The following is a 24,104-nucleotide window of genomic DNA, read 5'->3' as shown; positions in this document are numbered from 1 at the left end:
CGGATTTTTTTTAATCAAATATGAGGAATCCAAACCTGAAGTGGTGGCCCCTTACATAATATATTAGATAACAGTGAGCTGAAGATAATAAACATCGTGAAGTTTAAGTATGTTGTGAAGGACCAAACACGATTAAACAGATATAACAGTGACCTCAAGCCACTAACATCAAAGTTCTAAGAGCAAAGTGGTGCTTTCAACCTGTAAATTATTATGGCACACGTTTGTTTGAGAGCTTAGTTTCAGGGTTGAACATGGTTTTACCTATGTGCAATCTCTTCTAACCAACAGTCACGAATTATGGGAAGAGCGTTTTGACTACCATCCTTGAAAATGACCAACGATAATAAACACCCTGATGTTTAAGATTTTGTAAAGGTAAAGTCCACAATTAAACAGATATAACCAGGAGCTCAAGCCACCACCAACATCTACGGTATAACAGATGTGGTATTCAGACCAAATTGGGCCTCGCTTCAAACCGACAAGTCTTTGACCACGATGTTTGATCGAATAGTCGAGTAAGTAGGTATTCCCTCAAATGCAGTCTCACATCAATTGGCTACGATTACAAGAGAAATTTCAGTGTTTCAGCCTATGACGCTACGTAATTTGTAAGAGTGATGGTTCTGAGACCAAAGTGATGCTTTTAACCTGTAAATGTTTAATGACCAAAGATAATGAACACCGTCATATTTACACACCATGATGTTTACAGACATTCAAAATGACCAAATCACAGAAAACACTATGATCTTCATAATTTATTTTGTGAAAGACCAAACATAATTAATAAATTAATATTGCGAACTTGCTGGTGAAAGACAAAACACAATTAATATAGCGAAGTTTGAAGGTGACCAAGTTCCAACTCTAAACACACGTCACTAGCCTGCTTCTGTAGCACCAACTGTAGTCATATCAAACTCCTTCAATCGCAGCACATGTGCCAACAGACGCTGCTGCTTAGTCAAGTCATGTTCGGTGCTCTACACGATGTGGATACCCAAGTCGACACTGTTTCACACCCACACTCACGTGAATACAGAATTGTGAAATTGGATGCACAGATGTCTCATTTACATCTACTGTTGCAACTACTGCCCACCTTTGATGTGACATTAGGAACATTTAAAATCCTGTTCATATATTGTTTTTCCTGAAGGGTTTGACATGACAGGCCCTAATAAGTGAAATTGTAATGCCTGGACCGTGAAATGAGGTTATAAATGCACCAGTGATATAATGTTAACTTTCTACCCTGCTAACTTTGTAGATTGATTAAGCTATGAGTCGCAATGCCTCAACATCAAATCGTACAATGCGAAACAAGTTTGGACCTACTTCAACAAATGCATCATCACAAGTTCCAACAGATCAACAACTACATACATACACAGACCACTATGGAGGAAAATGAGTTGGAAAGAAGAGAGATTTCGTTAATATGCCAATATACACATATGAGAGTCTTGGAAGCGTCGGACACATCATGGTCGGCAAACCTACAAAACTAAGTACAGATACCACCGCAATAGAGTTCACTATAGCAGAACCACCATGGTCAACCCTATACGAGAAGAGGTGTGAGTTAGAGGTGTATTGTCGATGGCACGGGTTACGAGTTCCTAAGGCACGCTTTGCCGAGTTACCTAGAGATGAACCTGCCAACATACTTGCTCGTCTTGAACAAGAGAACAATCAAATGCAAAGGCGACTAGACCGTTTTCACGCAATCCAAAAAGCTAGGAAGCATCTAAAGGGGAAGGCGCAAGAGCGAGCCATGAAGTCTATTAATGAAATTACTGCGTTAGATGATGAAACAGATATTTCAGACTTCTCAGATTCAAGCAATGATGATTTCCAAAAATTTCTACCTACGAACATTAGACGTTGTTGTTAATGTCTACACATTATGTGCAATACATGATGTTATTGTTAATGTGTGACAAATGATGATTATGTATGTTCAACTTTTGCAACTCTAAAGATTAACTGTTTATTACTTTTGGCTAAGTTTATGTGAAATCACTTTCTCATTTTTTTCATACGTGTTCTTTGTTGCTACATTCAAGTAATGTGGGTCATGGACGAACAATGTCCTTTGCTTTGTAATGTAGGGAAAACCTTAGGAAGTGAAATGCCTCCAAATTATATTTATTGCACATTACTTGTAGGAAAATTTAATAGATTCAATACATACAGACTGATCCAAACCACATAGACCAACCGCGCATATGATTCAATAATTCGAATAATTCTTTTATATGAGTTGTTTGAGTCACGATATAATATGCACGTATCTGTGTATCTTAGTTGTAATAGTGTCCTACTTTATATAGATACATTACATAAAGACTCGTCCAAACCAGACTAACCACTCACTCACTGAAAATCCATATGGCTCACCCAACACACTCTCACAACGATATTTGGTTTGCTTAAAAATAGAGTAAAGGCCTAAAAGCCTGATCAGCCTTTCAAATGTTTCATTCAAGTTATTGGTTTGTTGTAGCATTGCTTGAAAGCTCCCTAATATTGCAATTGTGATGATCGGAAGCCATTGATGTAAAACTTGGAAGCATAGTTTTCTTCATGTAATTTTACATTGATGTTGAGAAAATGTAACTACATTTTCTACCTGCAAAGACTCCCTGAAAAGTTTGTAGGGAAACAGGGGGATAAAACTCTCTACTGTTGCTACACTCACTGCTCGTAATACTAGCATTTGGCAAGTGAGGTTGGAAAAGGCTAACACAGCTCGGCACTGTTCGGCGAAGTCATGTTCGCAGTTCTGCATGTGCTGCTCAACAACTCGACACTATTGAACCCTGTCCAGTCATATCATCCATGCTCACGTGAATAAACAGATATGCAACATTTTGCAATGCACTATTTTCAAGGATGCAGAGGACCCTTCAAAAGTGTAAGCAAATTTTTGGGGGTAAGCTGTCCATCATTGCTACACTTGATTGATGTAGTTCTGCATGTGATACTCAACATCTCGAAACTATTGAACCCTGACCACATGTACCCATCCCCACTCACGTGAATACACATATGTGCAACCCTTTGCAATGCATCGTTTTCGAAGAGGCAGAGCATCCCTGAATTGGCTATGCATCAATTTTGGGTGTGAGCTGTCCACCATTGGTACACAGATGTTGTTCGTAGTGCTACATGTGCTGCTTAACAGCTTCGCACTGTTCAACCCTGTCCAGTCAATACACAGATATGCCTTCTTTTGCAATGCACCGTTTTCAAGGATGCAGAGCATGGCTGAAAAGTTTATGATACATTGAACACAGCTCAGTACTGTCTCAACAAGTCATGTCAGATGAAGCACAGGAATTCTGAATAGTTTTGAACAAGACATACCAAACTGGTCAGAGAAATAAACCATAGTAGTGATCAAAGTCCCTAATTAAATATAAGCATAAACATCACTAGTTTAAATTTTAAATAGGTTATCCTTGTCCAAACTCTGATGGTCAACCAAGTGAAATATTGAGACACTAATCACAACAGGAGTCCTTTCGATCACCTCATTGGCAGTGACATCTCCTTTTTCTAAATTATTGTCTTTCGAAAATGCAACCCAGCCTTCCCCGAATCTCATTGCTTAATATGTTTTGATGGAGGGTAATAGCACAAGACATTGATGTGTGACAAATTGCTTCCCAATAATATACTTGCTTCCCATATATGTTTCCAAGCCATATTTAAGAGAACATCATAATCACATTATGTATAAAGGCTCACCATATTATGTGGCCATGAAAGAAGGATTTTTAGGCTTCAATTTTTTGGCTGCTTGGATTGCTCTCTCTCTCTTCCTCTGGACATAATCTGTAATTTTTTAAGAACAAACTTTTCTCTGACTTCATGTTTTATGGGTTTGTACATTAAGGAAGAAATGTTTGTATCATCTTCATCTAAGTTTTTGATATTTTTACCTGATGATCTTCCAATTTACAATTCTTCCTACATGGATATTGAATCTCAATGGCAGTCTTATCAAATATAACAATATGGAAGCTTGAATTTCCTTCATATCTGAAGACTAAAAAATAACCATAACAGATAGAATGGTATTCAGCGAAATCCTGCCAACCATTACAAAACCTAATGTTGTTATCAGCTTTCTTCAATCACACTTGCCAAATTCCACCATAGGGAGCAATGACTGTAGCTACGGTGGATAGCTCAGTATTGTTGAACCCTGACCAGAAGTACCCATCCACACTCACGTCAATACACATAGCAACGCAGAAAATTTTGTGCATCAATTTCGAGTGTTATTGGTCCTATTGCTACATTGATGTTCGTAGTGCTGCTCAATAGCTTTGCACTGTTGAACCCTATCCAGTCATATCACCTACACGCACGTCAATACACAGCTATGCATCCTTTTGCAATGCAGCATTTTTAAAGGATGTACCTATAGCATCCCTGAGAAGTTTATGATACATTTAACACAGCTCAACATTGTCTCGTCAAATCATGTCAGATGAAGCACATCAATGTTGAATAGTCTTCACGTGAATAAATACGCAACCTCTTTTGCAGTACACATCACCAGCCCGCTACTGTAACACAAGCTATAGCCATATGAAACAGCTACCTCAACGAATCACATGCACCAACAGACGCCACTGAACAATATACTGTCAACTCATATCATCTTTATTCACGTGAATACTTATACTCACATCCACCTGAATACTTGCCCTTGCAAAACCCCTATATAAAGTCCCATTTACATCTACCCTTGCAAAACATCTACACATACCGAAGTCCCATTTACATACATATACCCTTGCAAAACTTCTACACATACCGATCTAAAGTCACATTTTCCAATGTCAATGCGTAATTGGATGCTACCTCGTTTTCCAAATAACTATAGAACGCAAAGGATTCTGAGGAGAGAGAATACTATGCCGGATTGCAACAGGAGTGGGACTTTCGCGTGAACGAGTCCAACGCTCTGCACAATGATCTCCTGCAAATCGGAGCGCCTCTTGTCAAGCGTAGCTCGCTCACACTGCCACGACAAAACATGCACCAATATGAGAGTGCAGTGACGAAAATAAAAAAAGAGAACAATCTTATGATACTTCGTAGGTCCAGGTATCATATGCTACAATTGGCGGAGGAGCAAGCCGTTGCAACAAACAAGCAACTCACTCCGGCAGAACGTAACAATGTCCTCAACTACGAGGACTACCTATCAGAATGAATGCCACTGTGGTGTGTGTGTGTGTGTGTGTGTGTTATGTCTATGGTTAAGTTAATAATGTTAGTGTAAGTTATTTTATGTTTTCTGTGTTATGTCGTACGTGCTTATTGAAAAACATCATGTGTGAGAATATTTGACTTTTATGACTTATGTGAGAATAATCTACATTACGAATAACGTGCATGTTTCTCATAATCAATAATAAGGTTTACATAGTACAAATGCAACCATACATATAACACATAGTTAAGCAAAATAGTTCTCCAACAAAATCTAATTACACCACGACACGACACGATTACTCTTCATCTGACATCTCCACGTCTGACTGATAAATGGGATCAGCAAGAAGTGATTGCATGAACTGTGCATGCTCATACCACCCTTCCTGCACTGACTCTCGAATCTCGACTTGGGTCTGATATCGATTAAGACGTATCTTCATTCGATTATTTTCTTCTCTTATGCGGTTCAATGCTTTACGAATTTCGTCGATGCTGTCTCTGGGCATTTGTGATGCGAGTCGCCGAGGCACTGGCAACTTAAAACCAACCAACTCATCATAAAACATTTGTTGTTCACGAAATAACCAAGCCCACTCCTGTCTCATGGTATTGTGAACGTAAGCACTATTTCGCAAATTCGGATTGATTGGATAGCTGAACTCATCTTCCAATACCCAACAACGACCCATAGCAGTGAACACATCATGAGGCCTATAGAGTTGTGGGTTGCCAGAACCAGACATTGACACTGAATACAATAACACCAAATGATCAAGTTAACAGTGTGTATCAACTGTTGCTAAATAATGTAATCCTGCGTAGAATGGTACACAGCAAAGACATTCATAAAATTGTGTACTATTGCATGCTAAAAATGAAATACTAACACTAACACCAACATTTGACCATAAACAATAGACATTGTTGGTAATGTCTACACATTGTCTTCAACACTAAATGTTGTTGTAAATGTCTGATCAATGATGATTATGTGCAATACAAAATGTTGCTATAGTAAAGAAATTATTTCATTCTCTTCTCACCAACGTTTACTACAACAAATAACCAAAATCACACCAATGTACTTACTTCACATTCATTCAACCTAAAAAATCAAAATTTAGTACAATATCAAATGAAAATAACATTGCCCTAAAATTGTGATGTGAATTTTTTACCTGAGGTGATACAAATTTCAATTGAGTTTGAAGAAAGCCGCTATTGATCTGTGGAGGAGTTCCAACTCAGTTCAGCAGAAAGTCCTCAGTTCAGCAGAGAGCAAGGCACACTGAGTGGGAGAAGGTGTGCAGAAATTATAAGAGAATAACTCGACTTTACGGATATCAAGTATACTTTATAACTCGATATTACAGGAATCGAGTTACATTGAAACACTCCACCTGACACAAAGACAGTACGAAATCAGGGTTTATAACAGTATAACTAACTCGATTTTTAAATAATCGAGTTATGTAGAGATTCAAAAAAAAAAATGCCAGCAGTGCGGGAAAAACCTGTGTATAACTCGATCATTGGAGTATCGAGTATTTCATATAACTCGATTTTAGGATTATCGAGTTACAAAAGAGGGGCATTTCCCTATTTAGTTTCAGAATGAGGGCACAAAGATGTTTAATTTCCGAAAAAAGGGCATTTGCCCATTTTGGCCTGGTTTTGAGCATGAAGCAATAACAGAGCCCTGGTGATCTCTTATAACGACTCCAATGCCAGACTTCTTTTCATGTGTGAAGACGGCGCCATCGAAATTTATTTTGAAAAGCTCCGATGGTGGTGGCCTCCAAAGAGTTCTGGTATTGCGGTTCTGCTGCACTGGAGTAGTCATAGGTAGTTGCCGAGCATGATATTCAGCTAACCAAGACTTTGAAATCTGAGGAATTTGGTGAAGTGAGTCCGTCGGTTGGTTGAGACGAACCCAATTCCGCTGGTTCCAGATTGTCCAAGCCGTTACAACAAAGACCTCTGTTTGATGGTTGTTTGTAATTAACCACGACAGCAGCTCCTTGAAGGTCACGAACTGAACAGCACACCGGAAATTCCAAAGCTCCAAATCCGACCACACCGTATCTAGTTCTGGGCAGGACCACATAGCGTGCAGTGATTCTTCATCATGGCCGTGACATCTGACACATAGGGAGTCCGTTGTAATAGTTCGACGGAATAGTGCCTTCTTTGTTGGCATGGCTTCACGGCATGCACGCCATAACAGTGTTTTCACCTTGGGGGGAACTCGCAGTGACCAGATTCCATTCCACAGCTTCTTCTCTTCATTTATGGATACTTGTGGTTCAGCAGACAACTCCTCTTCCATTTTTAAGAATTTATAACCGGTCTTGCAACTATAATGGCCATTGCTTGAGTGAGGCCAATATAGGATATCCTCGGAAACTCCACTGCTTAACGGAATGGTTTTGATTAGCTCTGCCTTCTCTGTACTGAACAGACCGTATAGCATCTCATCATCCCACATCCTCCTACTTGGGTCTATAAGAATATCCACTCTAGAATTTTCAAAATCTGTCAAGGGAGAAGATAGTACTTGTGGTGGATGTTTTCTTGGCAGCCAATGATCTTGCCAAATTTGGATTTTTTTTCCATCACCGACTCTCCATCTAGCTCCCCTTTGAATAACATCCCTCCCTACAAGTATACTCCTCCAAGCATAAGATCCCATCCTTGACTCCTTGGCCTCCATAATGGTTGAATTCGGAAAAAACCGCGCCTTGAACACTTTGTAGAAAAGGGAGTTATGATTATGCAAGAGCCTCCAAGCTTGCTTTGCTAGTAGAGAGTCATTGAATTTTGCTAAGTCTCTAAAGCCCATGCCACCCACTCCTTTAGCTTTAGTCAACTCATCCCACTTGACCCAATGTATCTTCCTACAATCTCCTTGTTATCCCCACCAAAATTTTTTAATCATGGTCTCAATTTCATTGCATAGACCGATTGGAATTTTGAAACATCCCATGGTGTATGTGGGGATGGCTTGGATAACGGATTTTATCAATACCTCCCTACCGGCCTGTGAAAGTAACTTCCCTTCCCATCCTTGAAGTTTTCTCCACACACGCTCCTTAATGTAATTGAAACTTTCTTTTTTCCTTTTCCCCACAAAAGATGGTAGACCCAAGTACTTCTCATATTGCATAATTTCTGGTACACCCCACGCCTCTTTAATTTGCTCCTTTAAAGCTTCGTTGGTTGCTTTGCTGAAAAACAATGCTGTCTTGCTTCTATTTATTTTTTGGCCAGAAGCAACTTCATAGGCATTTAAAATCTCCAATACTTTGCCACATTCCTCCATTGTTGCCCTGCAAAAAAGAAGACTATCAAATGTTAGACTTCTTGAATATTTTTACCAAATGACAATCTTTGCGATGTTTATATTGACAAGCATTTTGCGGCATGGCATCATATATGCCCTTTGCATATTAAATGATGCTTTTATTATATTGCCTTTTCAGACGTATCGTTTTTTAAACAAAAAAGAATAACCTTGGAGATTGTGGCTATTATATGCCAACTGATTTTTGTGTCAAGAACATTGTGCACTTCCTCAAAAATGACAATTTCATGGTGTAGTACATGCTTAGCCAACATAATATTATTTATTTTTATGCCTTAGAGACAATATGAACTAGTTGGTGAGCTTAGTCTCTTAGGCTTGGTCTAAATAAAAATGGGAATGATTTCAGCAATCTGTTTGGGATGCATATAGCTAATTTATTGGTCCTCAGCAATAAGTCAAATTGTATATTTCAACATTCTAATAGCAGGATTTTGATTTTTGCTCACATGCGTAATTGCTTATGCATTTTTTTATATTTGTTAAACTGCTGGAAAATGTTAGGATTTTCTGTAAATCATGAAATTATTGATATTGTATCTTGTTTGATATAAGCCAGTTGAGGTGGTGAGAGAGTTGATAGGTGGGCTTAATGATGTAGACAACATATATGCTTGAATCTGCTTTAATTTACTATACAGCAGAAGTTCATGTCAAATTTTCGTCTTGAATACTACCATTTCTATATGCTTAAATACTTTTTCATGCTTTTACATTATTACATCTATTAATCTTATAAATTATATGCTTTTTTAGTTTGTCTCTACCCAATGATTGTTATTGGTTTGTGGCTTAGAGAAAACGTACAGCAATTCAAATATCTATTTAGAACTCATTAGTTGTTTGATAAACAATTCTAATTTTTGATCCATTAATGTATATGATATTTGCAAATGTAAGTGATTGAGTCAATGTTTTCTGCCTCTGTTTCATTGGTTAAGATACTAATAATGATGCATTCTCTCCTTTTTAACATATTTTCCAGATTGAATGATTTGGTATTTTAGTCTGCTTAATCTATTACTATTGGCCTAAGACCTTTTTCACCTCACGCTCAAGAATAATTACCATGCATTTGATATAAATGAAATATTACACGGCTGCTTATACTAACCAATGAACCTTTTTTGTGATGGTCTTTTATGGTCTCATATGAAAGCTGCGGGAGAATTGTCACCGTCTGCAATTGCAAATTGTAGCATATAATCCTTTACTACCATTTAAGATATTAAAGTGTAGAAATTCGTAAAAGTAATACCAACTTTGCTGGAAGAAGTTCACAAATAGAGGTGGAAATTAATGTGATTGGTAACACATCAACATCATAATAAATAAATTTCTTGATTCTTTTTTTTGGTTTATTTTATTTTATTTTATTTTTTAAAATTTTTTTAGGGATAAAACCCTTTTTCGTCCCTACATTTTCACACGATTCTCACTTTAGTCCCTAACTTTTTTTTTTCACCGCTTTTAGTCCCTATCCTGAAAAACGCGTCTCGTTTTAGTCCCTGACGTTACATCAGAGATGGAAATTGCACAGCTGGCAAACGGAAAAAATTAAAAATATTAAAATAATGCACCTTGTGTCCACGTGGCTTTCCACATCAGCCTCTAAATTAAAAAAATTAATTTATTAATTTTAACTAAATAAAAAAATTAAAAACAGAAATAGAAACCAAACCCAACAAGAACAACAAATTTAAAACCCAGCAAATTTAAAACCCAGCAAGAACAAGATCAACAAAACACAAACCCAGCAAATTTAAAATCCAAAAAATTAAATTCAAACCCATATTCTGAAAATCTGGATTTGATTTTTGTGTTTGATGTTTTGTGTAAATTTAACTAAATGAAAAAAAAAAAAAAAAAAAAAAGGAAAAAACTGAAATAAAAATAAAAACCCAGAAAAGTAAGAAAATTCAAAACCCCAAAAAATTCAAAACCCAGAAGGAGAAGGAGAACAAGAACAAACCCAAAAAATTCATACCAATATCACTACCAAACCTCCATACCCAAACCACTGACTTGATTCATTACTTTAGACCCAGTACTCAATTAAGCTTAAACCTACCCAAAAAGACTCAAAAATCTTTCCTTTTTTCTCATATCATTGCTTTCACTTTCCTCGCTTTTCTCAGCAACCAAACAAAGATAACATGACTCAACATAACAAAACAAAAAAGCAAGAAAAAGGAATGTGAGAGATGAACCAACAACCACTGAACAACCAACATCCTTGGAGCTCACTTCTTTTCTCTTCTTCCTACCACCGCCACCACCGCCACTCTGCTCCGTCACCGTCGATTCCTCGGCCGACCCATCACGGTTCCCGGAGCTCTCAGCAAACCCATTTGGTTTTCAGAGACCCACGCAAGACCCAAGATCCATACCCTTAAGTTCTACCAAGCCACAAACCCACCAGCTAAACCAACCCAACCCAGCCACCATCAAACCGACCCACAGCGAGCCAAGACCACCCACAACGACCCACGATGAGCCACTACCACCTCACCCACGACCACCCCACCCACAGCGACCCACGACGAGCCACTACCACCTCACCCACGGCGACCCACGAGCACCTCACCCACAACGAGCCACGACTACCCATGAGCAGACACCAGACCACGACGATCTGAATCCCACCTACCCAAAGCCTCCACGCCGATCTATGCCACGCTGATCTGAGGCCCAAAAGCCAATATTGAAAGAGAGGAGAAGCTTTCAAGGAGAGAGGAAGAGAGGAGAGAGCATGGGAGAAAGAGAGAAACTCTGAAAGTGAGAGGAAGAGAGAGAGTGAGATTAAAAGTAATTTTGTGGGTTTGTTCTTGTTCTTGTTCTCTTTCTGGGTTTTGAATTTTCTTACTTTTCTAGTTTTTATTTTTATTTCAGTTTTTTTTTTTTTTCATTTAGTTAAAATTTACAAATTAATTTTTTGTTTTTAAAAAATGACTTGGCATTTGTGGGTATTATTTTAATATTTTTAATTTTTTCCGTTTGCCAGCTGTGTAATTTCCGTCTTTGATGTAACGCCAGGGACTAAAACGAGACGTGTTTTTCAGGATAGGGACTAAAAGCGGTGAAAAAAAAAGTTAGGGAACAAAGTGAGAGTCATGTGAAAATGTAGGGACGAAAAAAGGTTTTATCCCATTTTTTTTATTTATGTTTTAGTAGTTGAAACATTTGTAGCATTACTCTTATGCATATTATTTATTTAACTTACGACTATTGTTTTAGGATTGTTGTGAACATTAGTTGACATGTCAATGACATTGTCAAGTTCTTCCTGCTTATCAAGTATAATGTTATTTTGCTGTAGTCCTAATGACAAACATGTTAATCAGTGAGATTAGCTTATGCTTTCAGGGTGAAAATGAAACGATTAGAGAAACTGAAGCTGGGACAGAGACTGATACTTCTTTGAGTCTTGAGGAAAATTCTAGAGAAACTGAATCTTCTTCGGATACTCTTCCCCTTAGTTCGAAGTACCCCTCTTTACCTTCGTGGGAAGTGCAAGTGACGAATGACTCTGGAGAATTTGAAACCATGCTTGTTCCGCGCTCAAAGCATGTTCCTTATGTGCCATGGACGGGAGGCCCGGTAATCTGCTTGGGATGTGCATGCTTCTATTTTGCCTTTTCTTTTCTGTGCTAACCCACTTGTTTTTTACTTTGTAGGCTGAAGCGGATTTTGTTGAGGAGTTTTATTCCCTTATTGAGTCCATGAAGAACTGGATTTCGTCTGGTTCCCAATTATCTTTTGTCCGTCAAAATGAACTTTCTCATGAAATCGGCCTCTTGGTATGCATTCCTTTTGTAATATTGTTTTTGCTTGAATATTGACTAATCGATCTCCAATTTTCTTGCAGCGGAACAAGGTGGAAAGTCAAGCAAGTACCATAAAGACTCTTGAGAGATGTCTTTGTAGTTTGGGAACTCGTGATGTTGGAGGATCAAGTGATCCCGTTACTGATTCAGTTGGTGGTATAACTCCTTCTCGGGCTGATGAAGGTGATCCCATGAACACTACAGTGCAAGCCAAAGAGGATTTCTCTCAACACATAAAGCGTCTTGCTCCTCAAGATCCTTCTCACTGCCAGGTTCATGAGAGTACAACTTTGGCCACGTTTAGATCCAAATCTGGACATCTTCCTTCTGGTCAACAGATTAGCCTCGATGATGATGATGAGGAAGACAAGGAGCAGCACACAAAACCTTTGGCACAACATCATGGAAAGAGAGGTCATCTGTGAGCACCTGCAGCAGAGCATCTGTCTTTTTTCTTTTTGATTAGTACAGTTCTATTAACGTGTAGGTAACTTTTCGGATCCAAGTAAATGGAAAACAATCCTTTAGGTAAATGACATTAGCTCAATGCCCTAGTTTAGAGGGGTCTCTTTTGCACCTGGATGGATTCAACTTAATTTTGAGATGTATCTTGATTTTTCTGTTTTGATTCGCTTTGAGTCTTAGGTTTTTTTATGATTGTGGCCTTGATATTGATGATGGTTGATAATTGAATCATTAGAATTTAGTTTGGAAAGGTTTTAAGTGCAGGAAAATAGGCAAAAGAGGCTAGGAGTGACCCCTGCGGCAGAGTGCTAATCAAGATACAAAGTGCTAATCGGCACTTTGTGGTCCTTGATTTTTCAAGTCTAGTGAGTAAAACTTCATTTTTGTGAGTCTTGTGAATCTAGATTCGTTTTTTGATTTACCTTATCCTTGATGGGGGTTCTTGTAAAAGAGATAGTTGTCCTTTTAAAGCATTGTTGTGATGTGGAAGACTGAAATTTATCCAGCCAAGAGAGAGAGGGCTCCTCTAAAGTTTATGGCTATTATATTTATTTAAACTTATGGCTATTGTCTCAGGAGTGTCATGAACATTATTTGACTTGTCAAATTGTCAAGCATAGTTCCTACTGTTTAGCAAACATAATCTTATTTAATTTTTGTCCTAGTGGCAGAAATGTTAATCAGCAAGATCTGGTTATGTTCTTAGCCCTTAGCCGTCAAGAGAAGCATGGATCTTTGCTATTTGTATAAGATGCATAAGGTTGACTCATTGGTCCTACCATTATAGTTTCTTGGTTAGGAAATTGGTGTCAAGATGTACAAGAGATTAATGATCACTAAATGCTTCAATACATTCTTCATATACAATTAGTTCTTTTTCTTGGATGTATGGAATACGATGCCAGTATGCTTGGTGTGGTTAGTGTGGAAGGAACGAAACAGCCGTACAATAGAGGATGTTGTGAGATCTATTGACTAGTTGAAGTCCTTATCAATTTGGACTTTGTTTGATTGATCTCAGGGTTGGGGATTTCTGCATTGTACTTTGATTTTTTATTAGACTTTCTAGTAATTGTTCAATTAGTTCTTTTTCTCGGCGGAAGGAAAGGATTAAAGCACTTAGTCCTGAGGTAGCCAATAGTGGATGTAATTTGGGTTAATACAGAATGGGAAATGTACTATTGTAAAAGCATTCATTGCGAGAATCGCTCATTCGTTCACAAATAAGGATTTTGTTGCAATGGATCAATCTGTTGCAAATTATTTTATTTTATCTGTAATGGTATTGTATTGATTGATCAAATCTGGTATTAAAAAACAAAACAATTGACAGATCAAATCGGTTACACCTAAACAAAATAATCCATGAGGGCCACACTAATGAAATCATATTTCAAATTGTTCAAAGATGATCTTGGTAAAACTTAATTTTAATGTTACCTCTGAAGACATGATTTTCTCGCCAAGGTGTGCAAAAAATGAGTCCGTGGATAGCTTTATTTCTTCTTCTTCTTTTTTAGCAGGAGAATACTCTCTGTTAGTAATTACATCTATATAAAGATTAATTGGCCCCACCAAATTAGACATGAACTATGTAAAATGAATACTATATATATATATATATAACAATTTTACATTTTAAAAAAAAAAAATCTTATCACTAAACATAAAAAGAGAGAAACAATAATGGTAACTTTTACATTATCTTTACTTTCTTGTTTACTGGAAATGTATCTACTAAACAAATGAAGAGATCACTTGTATTATAATTTGACTAGGTGTAATGCTAAAGCTTCATATCATACTAGACTCATCAACGGAACTAACCTCTTGCATGAACAATAAGATTTTCAATTTTTCACAGCCCTGATGTGAAGATCATTAATGTTTTTCACTTTCCATCTCATTTTTCTCACTCATTCAAAATATATCAACCGCAATCGATTCAATATTTCATTCTAAACTCATCAAAATAAACTAGTTGTGTTGAAAAACTTACTATCTATTCACTTGAGGTTTAATTTTTTAATAAAAATTTAAATTAATTGGGGCACAACTTGAACTTTGTAACAATGACAAGACAGACATACTAGGTCAGTCCTATAAAGTATTAACAAGACAAACACTCCTATGGTCAAAGAGCCCAAAAAAGATCAATTTGGTCATTACCTGAAAGAAAATTAGGATTCCAGAAAGTAGTAAATTAAACCTCAAACACAATGGGTTGAAGATTGAAGTTTAATATATTATTTTTTGAAATCTCAAGATTTAATTTGTTGCTTTTGAAATTATAGGGTATACTTAGTTTAATTTATTAGTTATGAAATTATTTGGTTCAATTTGTTACACCTCTTAGGTGCAAAACATTTTTGTATAAAAGTAACATTGCACAAACTCAAATATTTAAGGGTGGGGCAACTCCAATTTTTATATGCTAAATCTTCAAAACGCTCAATATTTTTACATACTATAGAAGGGTTTTTCAAAATTTTTGTTAGGGTCATGGCCACCCCGCACTTGGGAGTGGTTTCACTCCTGGTTATGGGTTGTGTTGGGGATAATACACAAAGTAATCAAGAAAGAACAAAGTGAACAAAAAAGATAAATAGAAAATTAGATAACTTGGAGGCACAAAATTGTTATCCTTAGACAATATTTGCTCTCGTACTATTGTTGCTAAATGGTTATCACAATCTTGTGCCTAGGATACAAGTAAGTTCTTGGGTTCTACAAATAGTTCTGGAGAATACTCACAAGATTTCTTATGTTTCTTTCTTTAACTAACTTTTGGGAGAGAAAAGATAATAATATCGAGTGAATATCAATTATTATTTATATCCATAAGGTTATATTCCTTCAAGGACACGTATGGAGAGTTAAAATGTTTTATAAAATCGTTCACAAGGCATGAAACATTTTCAAACATTAAGAATAGTTATCGGAAAATTCTGCAGAAATTCAATTTTTTGAGTCTCGATCGATTGAGAGGAATCGAGCATTAATCAAAGGCCCTTTTCGATTGATTGAACATGAATTGAACACCAATTGAATCATGCAGAAATTCCAAGATTATTTTTCTCATTACAGGAAATCTTGAATTTAGAATTTTCACTTAGAAAATTTTGAACTTGAATTTTCATTTTATCATCTTTATAAAACAATACTATTCAAACTTAAATATCATTACTACAACCTATCCTTGTATATGCTGTGGGAGTAGAAAGTACAAATCATATTTAAATAAAAGAGTGATATGGTGTTGAGACTAATGTATGTGTATAAAAACAAATGATAACTAAACTAAGATAAGTAGAGTTTTCAGGATTAGTTTAGTTAAAAACATTTGAAGAGGCTAATGTAAATGCTCTAAACAGTGACAAATTTGGTGAGTCCCACTCCCATTAATCAAAAATCAATTTAAGCCAGCTCACAACTTGGCTAGATATGCTAAATATGTTAGTGATTTTTCAGTGTGAATTGAAGATGCTCCATCATCCTTTCAAAAAAAAAAAGATGTTCCATCACATATCAATAATGTACTCTTAGCTGATTTTGGCTAATTTTCTATTTAGGCTGCGTTTGAATTGGGTGAAAACCAATTTCAGAAATCAATTTCCGGAAAATCCATGTGTTTGGCTGTCACGGAAAACATTATTTTCCGGAAAATGATTTCCGGTTGACCACTAATTTCACCTTTGACCCGGAAATGAATTTCTCCCCTCATTTTCACTTCAAAGGATTTCCGGAAAAAGAGAGAGAGAGAGCGCGCGCGCGCGCGAGAGAGAGAGAGAGATCGCGCCGGATCAAGATCGCGATCGACGGCGCGATCTCGCGAACGACGATGTTTGCGAGATCGCGCCGACGAGATTGCGACGTTGATCGCGATCTCGCCTTCGCGAGATCGCGATCTTGGATCGCGATCGTTGATGATTTTTTTTTGGGTTGTGACTTGTGTTTTTCTGGATTTGTGTTTTTCTTCTTCTTTTCCAAACACCAGAAAATATTTTCCGGAAAAGTTTTTGAAATGCAACCAAACACATTGAAATATTTTCCTTTTCCGGAAATTAGCATTTCCGGAAAATATGTATTTTCCGGAAAACGTTTTACAGCAACCAGACACAGCCTAACGTTTTAACAGTATTTCTGCTCAAAAAAAAAAAAAATTAAGCCTCTCTCAAAAAGAATAAAAAGAACAAAAGAAAAGAAAAAATCAATTTAAGCCTTGCGTTACTCAAGAGCCTTGTTCCAGTAACCCTAGTAGAGTACTCTTGTAGTATGTTTACTCAAGAAAAATACACACTCTCTCTCTCTCTCTCTCTCTCACGCATTTCCTTCTAATCATCGATGTCTCAGCTGAGGAGAAAGCCAAATTTGTCAGGCGAGAGTCTCCCACACGACGTCGTATTCGACATCCTGACTCGGCTGCCAGTGAAATCCTTAATCCGATTCAGGTGCGTTTCAAAATCATGGTATTCTACAATCACAAACCCCATTTTCATTACCACACACCTCAATCACAACCTCAACCAACCCAAGTCATTAGTATCCAATACCCATTACAATAACAGCCATAATGGTTTTCTGCTATACAAGTCTTCTGACAAAGAATTGTGTACTTTAGTTTACAACAGCGACGGCACATTCACCGAGGTTTCTAGGTTTCAAATACCCTTTTTATCTTCCAGCGTGGTTGACTATTGTAATGGCATGTTCTTCCTTTATAGCTTTTTTGGTCCTACAAATGCTGTATATTTGTGGAACCCAGTTATTCAAAAGTTTAAAATGATCGATGTTATGCACTTCAGACCTTTCACTGTCGAATTTTTAGAAACAGTCGCCTATGGATTTGCTTATCAATCTCAAAACAGTGATTTCAAGATTCTCAGGATTGTGTCTTATGAGGGGCTTGGTGATGAAAAGGCGCCACCACCTGATGCCGAGGTTTACACACTGAGTACTGATTCGTGGAGAACTGTTGAATTGTCAGTGGAATCTGTACCAAATATTGGATCTATATTTGCTGTACTACCAAACTCCTGTGTATTTTTGAACGGAGCTCTGCATTTTGTTGCATATACTTGGGGCAATGACGGTGACAATTTCATCTTGTCTTTTGATGTCAATGATGAGATATTTCGAGAGATAAGACTGCCGGAGAATTACTTAGATGAATTTTATTCAAAGTTTGATGACTGTGTTCACCAACTTGTGGTGTTCAAGGGAATGTTGGCTTTGGTTGTTCTTGGTCCGGCTGAGAATGTAGATGAAGACGAAGATGAAATAAATACGGATATATGCCTCATATGGGTAATGAGAGAGTATGGTATAGTTGAGTCTTGGACTAAGACAAATGTACTATTTGATTGGGTTATGACGTTCTTTGACTGCACTAACAGCGGCGAATTTCTAATTGAAACTTTTGACAGCAGGCTCGTTTCAATAGACTCTGAGAGCCTGCAAGTGAACAATCTTAGAATTCAAACAACTACCTGGTTGGCTTACACAGCTGATCTTATGGAGAACTTGGTTTTACTTGATCAGGTAAAAAATGTCATCTAAATATCATGATTAGTTTGTATCAAAGATTAGTCAAGTAAAGTTAATAGCAAACTGAAAATCTTTGTGAAGTTCATATTGACAAGTATTTTGTGGCATGGCATCATATATGCATTATGAATATTAAATGATACTCTTATTATTTTGTCTTTTTCCCCCTATTGTAGTATTAAATCAATGCAGGCAGATTAATTTATTATTAAGAAAATAATTCCCTTGGAGATTGTGGCTATTATGTGTGATCTGATTTTTGTGTCAAGCACATTCTGCATTTCCTTAAAGATGCCAATGTCATGGTCCAATAGACATGCTTAGCAATGTAATTCCTTAGTGACAACGTCAACTAGTTGGTGAGCTTAGTCTCTTAGCTTGGTCCAAAGAAAAATGGGAATGAACTTCTGCAATCTGTATTGGATAAATGAAGCTGATTCATTGGTCATATGCAATAAGTCTAATTGTATATTTCAATATATTAAAAAGCAGGCTTTTGATTTTTACTCTCATATTTAATTGCTTTTGCAAATATATATGTTTTATTTATTTATTATTTTTATAATTGTTAAATTGTTTTAAAATGTTAGGATTTTCTGAATCATGAACTTATTGAAATAAACTATCTTGTATGATATAAGCCAGTTGGGGTATTGAGATAGTTGATAAGTGGGCATAGATGATGTATATGCTTGAATCCTCTTTAATTTTGTATGCAGCAGAAGTGCAAGTCAGATTTTTGCCTGAATACTATATTTCTCAATGCATATGTACTTTTCATGCTTTTGAACATTATTTGATATTTGTATGAGATGCATAAGGTTGATTCAGTGGTCCTACCATGATAGTTTTTGGGTTTGGAAATTAACGAAACCTAGAAATTTGTTTGATTTGCAAAGTATTGAACGTATCATTGATATTCATCTTTTCTAATGAGCCTTGGTGGATATCCTAATTTTGACCTGGGCAGAAGAAAAAAAAAAGAATAGCACTAATCCATGCTCTCTAACCTTATTCGCCAAACATAATCAATTCTCAATTTTTGAGTCATTTGGGTTCTCAAGAGTGTGTGGGTGGAGGAACACAATGCACAACAGATTGTGGTGTATCTCTCTTCAATTCATCTGTCATGTTTTAATGCCTTTTGTCTCTCTTGCAGCAAAATGAAGCTGATACTCCTTTGAGTCCTGAGAGAAATCATGGAGAAGCTTCTGACTCCTCAAACTGCTATAGCCTCTGATTTTCCCCAAAACTTTCAGCTCCTTCCACTTAGTACCCATCTTCCTATCTCTCCCTATATATAAGTGACCCCTCCACTGCTCCACACCATTTGCTTCATCAAGCACATATCGTTCTTATACCGGTTATATTTGCCACACAAAGTTTACGATTCTTTGCTTCCAATTTCAAGAGCAAAAAACAGTCTTGTTAAGAGTAGATGAGTTCAATAAGGAGAGCTATTGTGGCAGACAGTGTTGCAGTTGTGGAAGCCATGAAGGACTTGGGGATCTGTAGGTGGAATTTATCATGAGATTAGCACAGCAACATGCCCAGAACCATCTCAGGTCCTTTTCTCAGTTCAAGAACCTTTCTTCTTCAACTTCTGCAATAATTTTCAGCCAAATTGAGAGATGATAAAATGAAGCAGTTAGAGGAGTCATTAAGGAAAGTCATGTATTTGAGTTGTTGGGTCCTAATTGAAGACAGTATTCAGCTGAATAAGGTGACCGTACAAGTGAGCCAGTGAAATCTGATGGAACTTCGTTGAGTGCAGGAAGACTTCAAGATTAATCATGCGAGATTTTATACATACTTGTTGGTAGGAAATGATAAGCTGATCTAAGCAGGCATGAAAATATGTTTGCTAAGCATATGTGCTTACTTGTAAGAGCTTAATCAGCTTAAGTTCTTTGCCAGTACACTACAAATGAAGGCATGAATATTTGTATTTGTACAAGATGCAATTGAGAGAAGCAAGGAAGAAAAAGAAGATTGCAACCTACGTAGAGAGAGGGAGAGAGAGAGAGAGAGATGAATTTAGTGTTTTTGCAGCCATGTTGTTTTACCTGATTTAAAGAGTAAAAAGGAATCAAGTGGTGTTCAAGAGAAAGATCATTATAGACCAATTTGTGACAGGTCTAAGCAGTACTCTCTTGAGCAACCTGCAGTTGTTGGACTTGGACCCCAGATAAAACAGCACAAGGCCCCGTTATAGTGGATTGTGATGCAGTAGTTTGCTCAAACCACTCAATCTTGTCTATGGTCACAAGGAATTATGGAGGTGAAAACCGTGAAATGTTGAGGACAGAGATAACTACTTCCAGCTCAGAAAACCCGGAGGTGTTAGAAATTGAGGCTATGAGGTGGGCAATTCTCCTAGCAACAAGCATTGGAATATAATCCTTGAAGGGACTCTGCTTAGACATGATTGCATCCGAAGGAAAGCAACCAAGCTGGAAGACAATGGGTTCAATCCAAGCCATAAGGTAGTTGGCAATGTCTTTTGTTGGAATAGTCACTAACCTGGTAATAGGGGGAGGCGATTTCTTGTATGTTTCAAATCTTCCCAAATATATTTTACTCGAGGGGTGAACTGCCAAAAAGTTATTGAAATAATACTATTTTACCAATCCATTTCTTCTTTTTTATTTATTTAGTGCGTAATTTGTTTGGCCTGCTTTATAATCGAAACCCAAGGGTTTAATTTGAAGAATGAGATTGGATCCCAATTACGCATTTTGGGAGGTACGTTGGGTAACTTGGATTTTCAGATGGGCTTCTTGTTTTGAGAAATAGTTTCTTTTTAGGTTGGAGTGAGAGTATTGGTAAAGGCATATCAAGGTGCCAAGTCTTTTCTCACAACGGGTCGGGTGGTTAGTGATTGGAAGTTTGGAATAACATCCACATGAGTCCGCAAATGAACACTTATATCATTCAGTTCACCAAACATGACATTATTGTGAACATGGTTGATTCCCTCGACTTTTTGTTCATTTTAACGCTGATTTCTACTCACTTCACCCAACGTCTATGTCCACTCCTCACTTGTTTGGATCACTAATATTTTTTGCCACCGTCTCCTCTGAATCTCTGATCTTACACGATGATGTCTTTCTTGTCTGCCCGCCTGTCTTCCTTATATAGCTTTTAGTTATTATTATTATTATTATTATTATTATCATAAGAAAACTTTCGAAATTGGAGGACTTGAAAAGACAATTTCTTTTAATAAAATATTGAATTATGTGTATGTAATTGTTTTGGAGAGCTGATAGAAATGGGATCCGAACATCTTGTTGGAACATTCCTCAACGTATCCCTATTTTATAAACCAAAAGTTTCCTCAACCAATACTCTAGAACATTTCTCAATGTTTCCCTATTTTATAAACAACTAGTCACAGATTCACGCGATGCATGAGAATAAATAATTATTTTGTAATTGTAATTGTAATTGTAATATAATATATAATTTGTTCTCCTTATAAATTAAACAATTGATGTTCGGTCCAATTAGGTCTACTTCAGTCCACTTTAGTCCAATTTGGTCTACTCGGTCAATTTTGGTCCTTTTCGGTCTATTTTGGACAAATTGAGACTTAAATTGATTCTTTTGTAGGTTGCTTTTTCAAGTTTAGCTCAAAAATTCATTTTTTTCCCTTAATTTTTGGGTTGAAAGGTATGAGATTTTACTATATCTAGGCTAAAATCTTTAGTTTTGAATTAAAAAATACAAACAAAATAAACATTAGAAATTAGAAATATGAGCCCTAAAAATGCAATAAAAATGATAAATATTGAAAAGTATTATTCGGTCCACATCGGTCCTATTCGATCCACGTTGGTCCATTCTGCCCCTTTGGTTCTATTTGATCTACATTGGTTCTATTCGGTCCATATTAGTCCTATTCGGTCCAAGTCTTCCACTTGGTCCTATTTAGTCAATATTGGTCCTATTCGGTCCTATTTGTTCCTACTCGGTCCATATTGGTCTACTCTGTCCTATTCAGTTCACTTTGGTCCTATTTAGTCCTCCTTATTCCCATTCAGTCCTATTTTGTCTATTCTGTCCACTTTGGTCCATTTGTGTTCACTTTGGTCTATTTAGACCACTCGTTTCATTTTGGTCCACTTCGGTCCATTTTTGTACAATTGCATACAGAGAAAACACATGTTTAGGTTGAGAGCACTAATTCTAAATCCAAATTTATTATATATATATATATATATATATCAAACTCCTAATATCTAAAATCTTAAGCATAGCATTTATTATTGCTACACTTTTGCTGAACCACATTAATATAGCATTTCAGTCCACTTCGATCCGATTAAATTTAAATGAAAGTCTTTCTAAACATTAATGCTATAAATATACAAATCTAATATTTATGGCAGTTACTCATTGATCTTAACATCATTACTTTTAAATGAATTGGATGAAGTTTATTATACATTCAAGCAAAAAATAATAAAATAAATAAATAAATAAACAAATATATGTGTGTAACTAGACCAAATTGGATTGAATTGACCAAATTGGATTGAATTGACCAAATTGGACCAAATAGATCAAAGTGAATTGAATGGACCATATTGACCGAACAAGACTAAATTGACCAAAGTAGACCGAATGGACCAAAATGGACCGAATACACTGTACTGGACTGTATAGACCGAATAGACCAAATTGGACTGAAGTGGACTGAATAGACCTAACTGGACCGTATGGACCAAATTAAACCGTACAGACCGAACTGGATCAAATAGACTGAACTGGACCGACTGGACCGAATATACCTAACTCCACCTTATGGACCAAATTGGACCGTATAGACCGAAATGGACTGAATAGACCGAACTGGACTGAATAGACCGAACTGGACTGAATAGACCGAACTGGAACGAATAGACCGAACTGGATCAAACGGAACCAGTCCAAATAGACCTAACTGGACCAAATTGGACCGTATGGACCAAATTGGACCGTATAGACCAAATAGACCGAAATGGAAGGAAATGGACGGCATAGACCGAACTGGACCGAATGGACAAAATTGGAACGAATAGACCGAACTAGACCGAGTAGACCTAATTGGATCGTATTGACCGAATAGACCTTCCTGGACCGAATAGGCCTAGGTGGACCAAATGGACCGATATGGACTGAATAGACCTTTCTGGACCGTATGGACCAAATTAGACCGAATAGGCCTAGGTGGACCATATGTACTAAATTGGACCGAATAGACCTAATTGGACCGAATTGGCCAGATTGGACCGAATAGACCTAGGTGGACCGTCTGGACCAAATCGGACTGAATAGGTCGAAGTGGATAAAATGGACCGGATTAGACCAAATAAGACCGAATTGACCAAAGTACCGAAAGGACCAAATGGACCAAGTGGACCATATGGACCAAATTGGACGGAATAGACCTAACTGAACCGAATTGGGCTAGGTCGACCGAATAGACCTAAATAGAAGGAATGGACCGAATAGACCTAAGTAGACCGTAGGACCAAATTGGACCTAATAGATCTAACTGGACTGAATTGGCCAATTGGACCGAATAGACCTAGGTTGACCATATAGACCAAATTGGACCAACTCTACTTTATGATGCAAAATTACCCAACTAGATATTGACACTC

General features: G+C 37.0%; 4 protein-coding genes across 15 annotated transcripts in view; all 4 read left to right on the top strand.

Annotated features, from left to right (window-relative positions):
* The window catches only part of LOC126693453 (F-box/kelch-repeat protein At3g06240-like), a 130,287-nt gene extending 117,221 nt beyond the window's left edge, over window positions 1–13,066 (top strand). For all 8 annotated transcript variants that reach the window (XM_050389419.1, XM_050389420.1, XM_050389421.1 and 5 more), the window contains 3 exons: window positions 11,978–12,211; window positions 12,289–12,411; window positions 12,480–13,066. In XM_050389419.1, coding sequence (XP_050245376.1) covers window positions 11,978–12,211; window positions 12,289–12,411; window positions 12,480–12,863 — 741 coding nt within the window. In that variant the 3' untranslated portion in view covers window positions 12,864–13,066. The remainder of the gene's footprint in view (window positions 1–11,977; window positions 12,212–12,288; window positions 12,412–12,479) is intronic.
* Window positions 1–20,290, top strand: part of LOC126693458 (F-box/kelch-repeat protein At3g06240-like) — a 54,043-nt gene extending 33,753 nt beyond the window's left edge. The window contains exon 3 of the transcript XR_007645369.1: window positions 19,966–20,290. The gene's annotated coding sequence lies outside the window, so the exon portion shown is untranslated. The remainder of the gene's footprint in view (window positions 1–19,965) is intronic.
* The window catches only part of LOC126693456 (F-box protein At3g07870-like), a 157,807-nt gene extending 136,377 nt beyond the window's left edge, over window positions 1–21,430 (top strand). For 2 of the 5 annotated variants that reach the window (XR_007645361.1, XR_007645362.1), the window contains one exon: window positions 20,572–21,084. The gene's annotated coding sequence lies outside the window, so the exon portion shown is untranslated. The other 3 variants (XR_007645360.1, XR_007645364.1, XR_007645363.1) reach the window with 3 other exon arrangements.
* Window positions 17,177–19,969, top strand: LOC126693459 (F-box/kelch-repeat protein At3g06240-like). The gene is made up of 2 exons (XM_050389439.1): window positions 17,177–18,444; window positions 19,610–19,969. The coding sequence occupies exons 1-2, from the start codon at window positions 17,248–17,250 to the stop codon at window positions 19,688–19,690; spliced, it is 1,278 nt and encodes a 425-aa protein (XP_050245396.1). The 5' UTR covers window positions 17,177–17,247; the 3' UTR covers window positions 19,691–19,969.
* Window positions 21,431–24,104: the final 2,674 nt, after the last annotated feature.

The sequence above is a fragment of the Quercus robur genome, chromosome 7, assembly GCF_932294415.1.
Source record: "Quercus robur chromosome 7, dhQueRobu3.1, whole genome shotgun sequence".
NCBI classification, from domain to species: domain Eukaryota; kingdom Viridiplantae; phylum Streptophyta; class Magnoliopsida; order Fagales; family Fagaceae; genus Quercus; species Quercus robur.
Note: the sequence above shows the minus strand (reverse complement) of the source record. Positions and strands in the feature narration are given on the sequence as shown.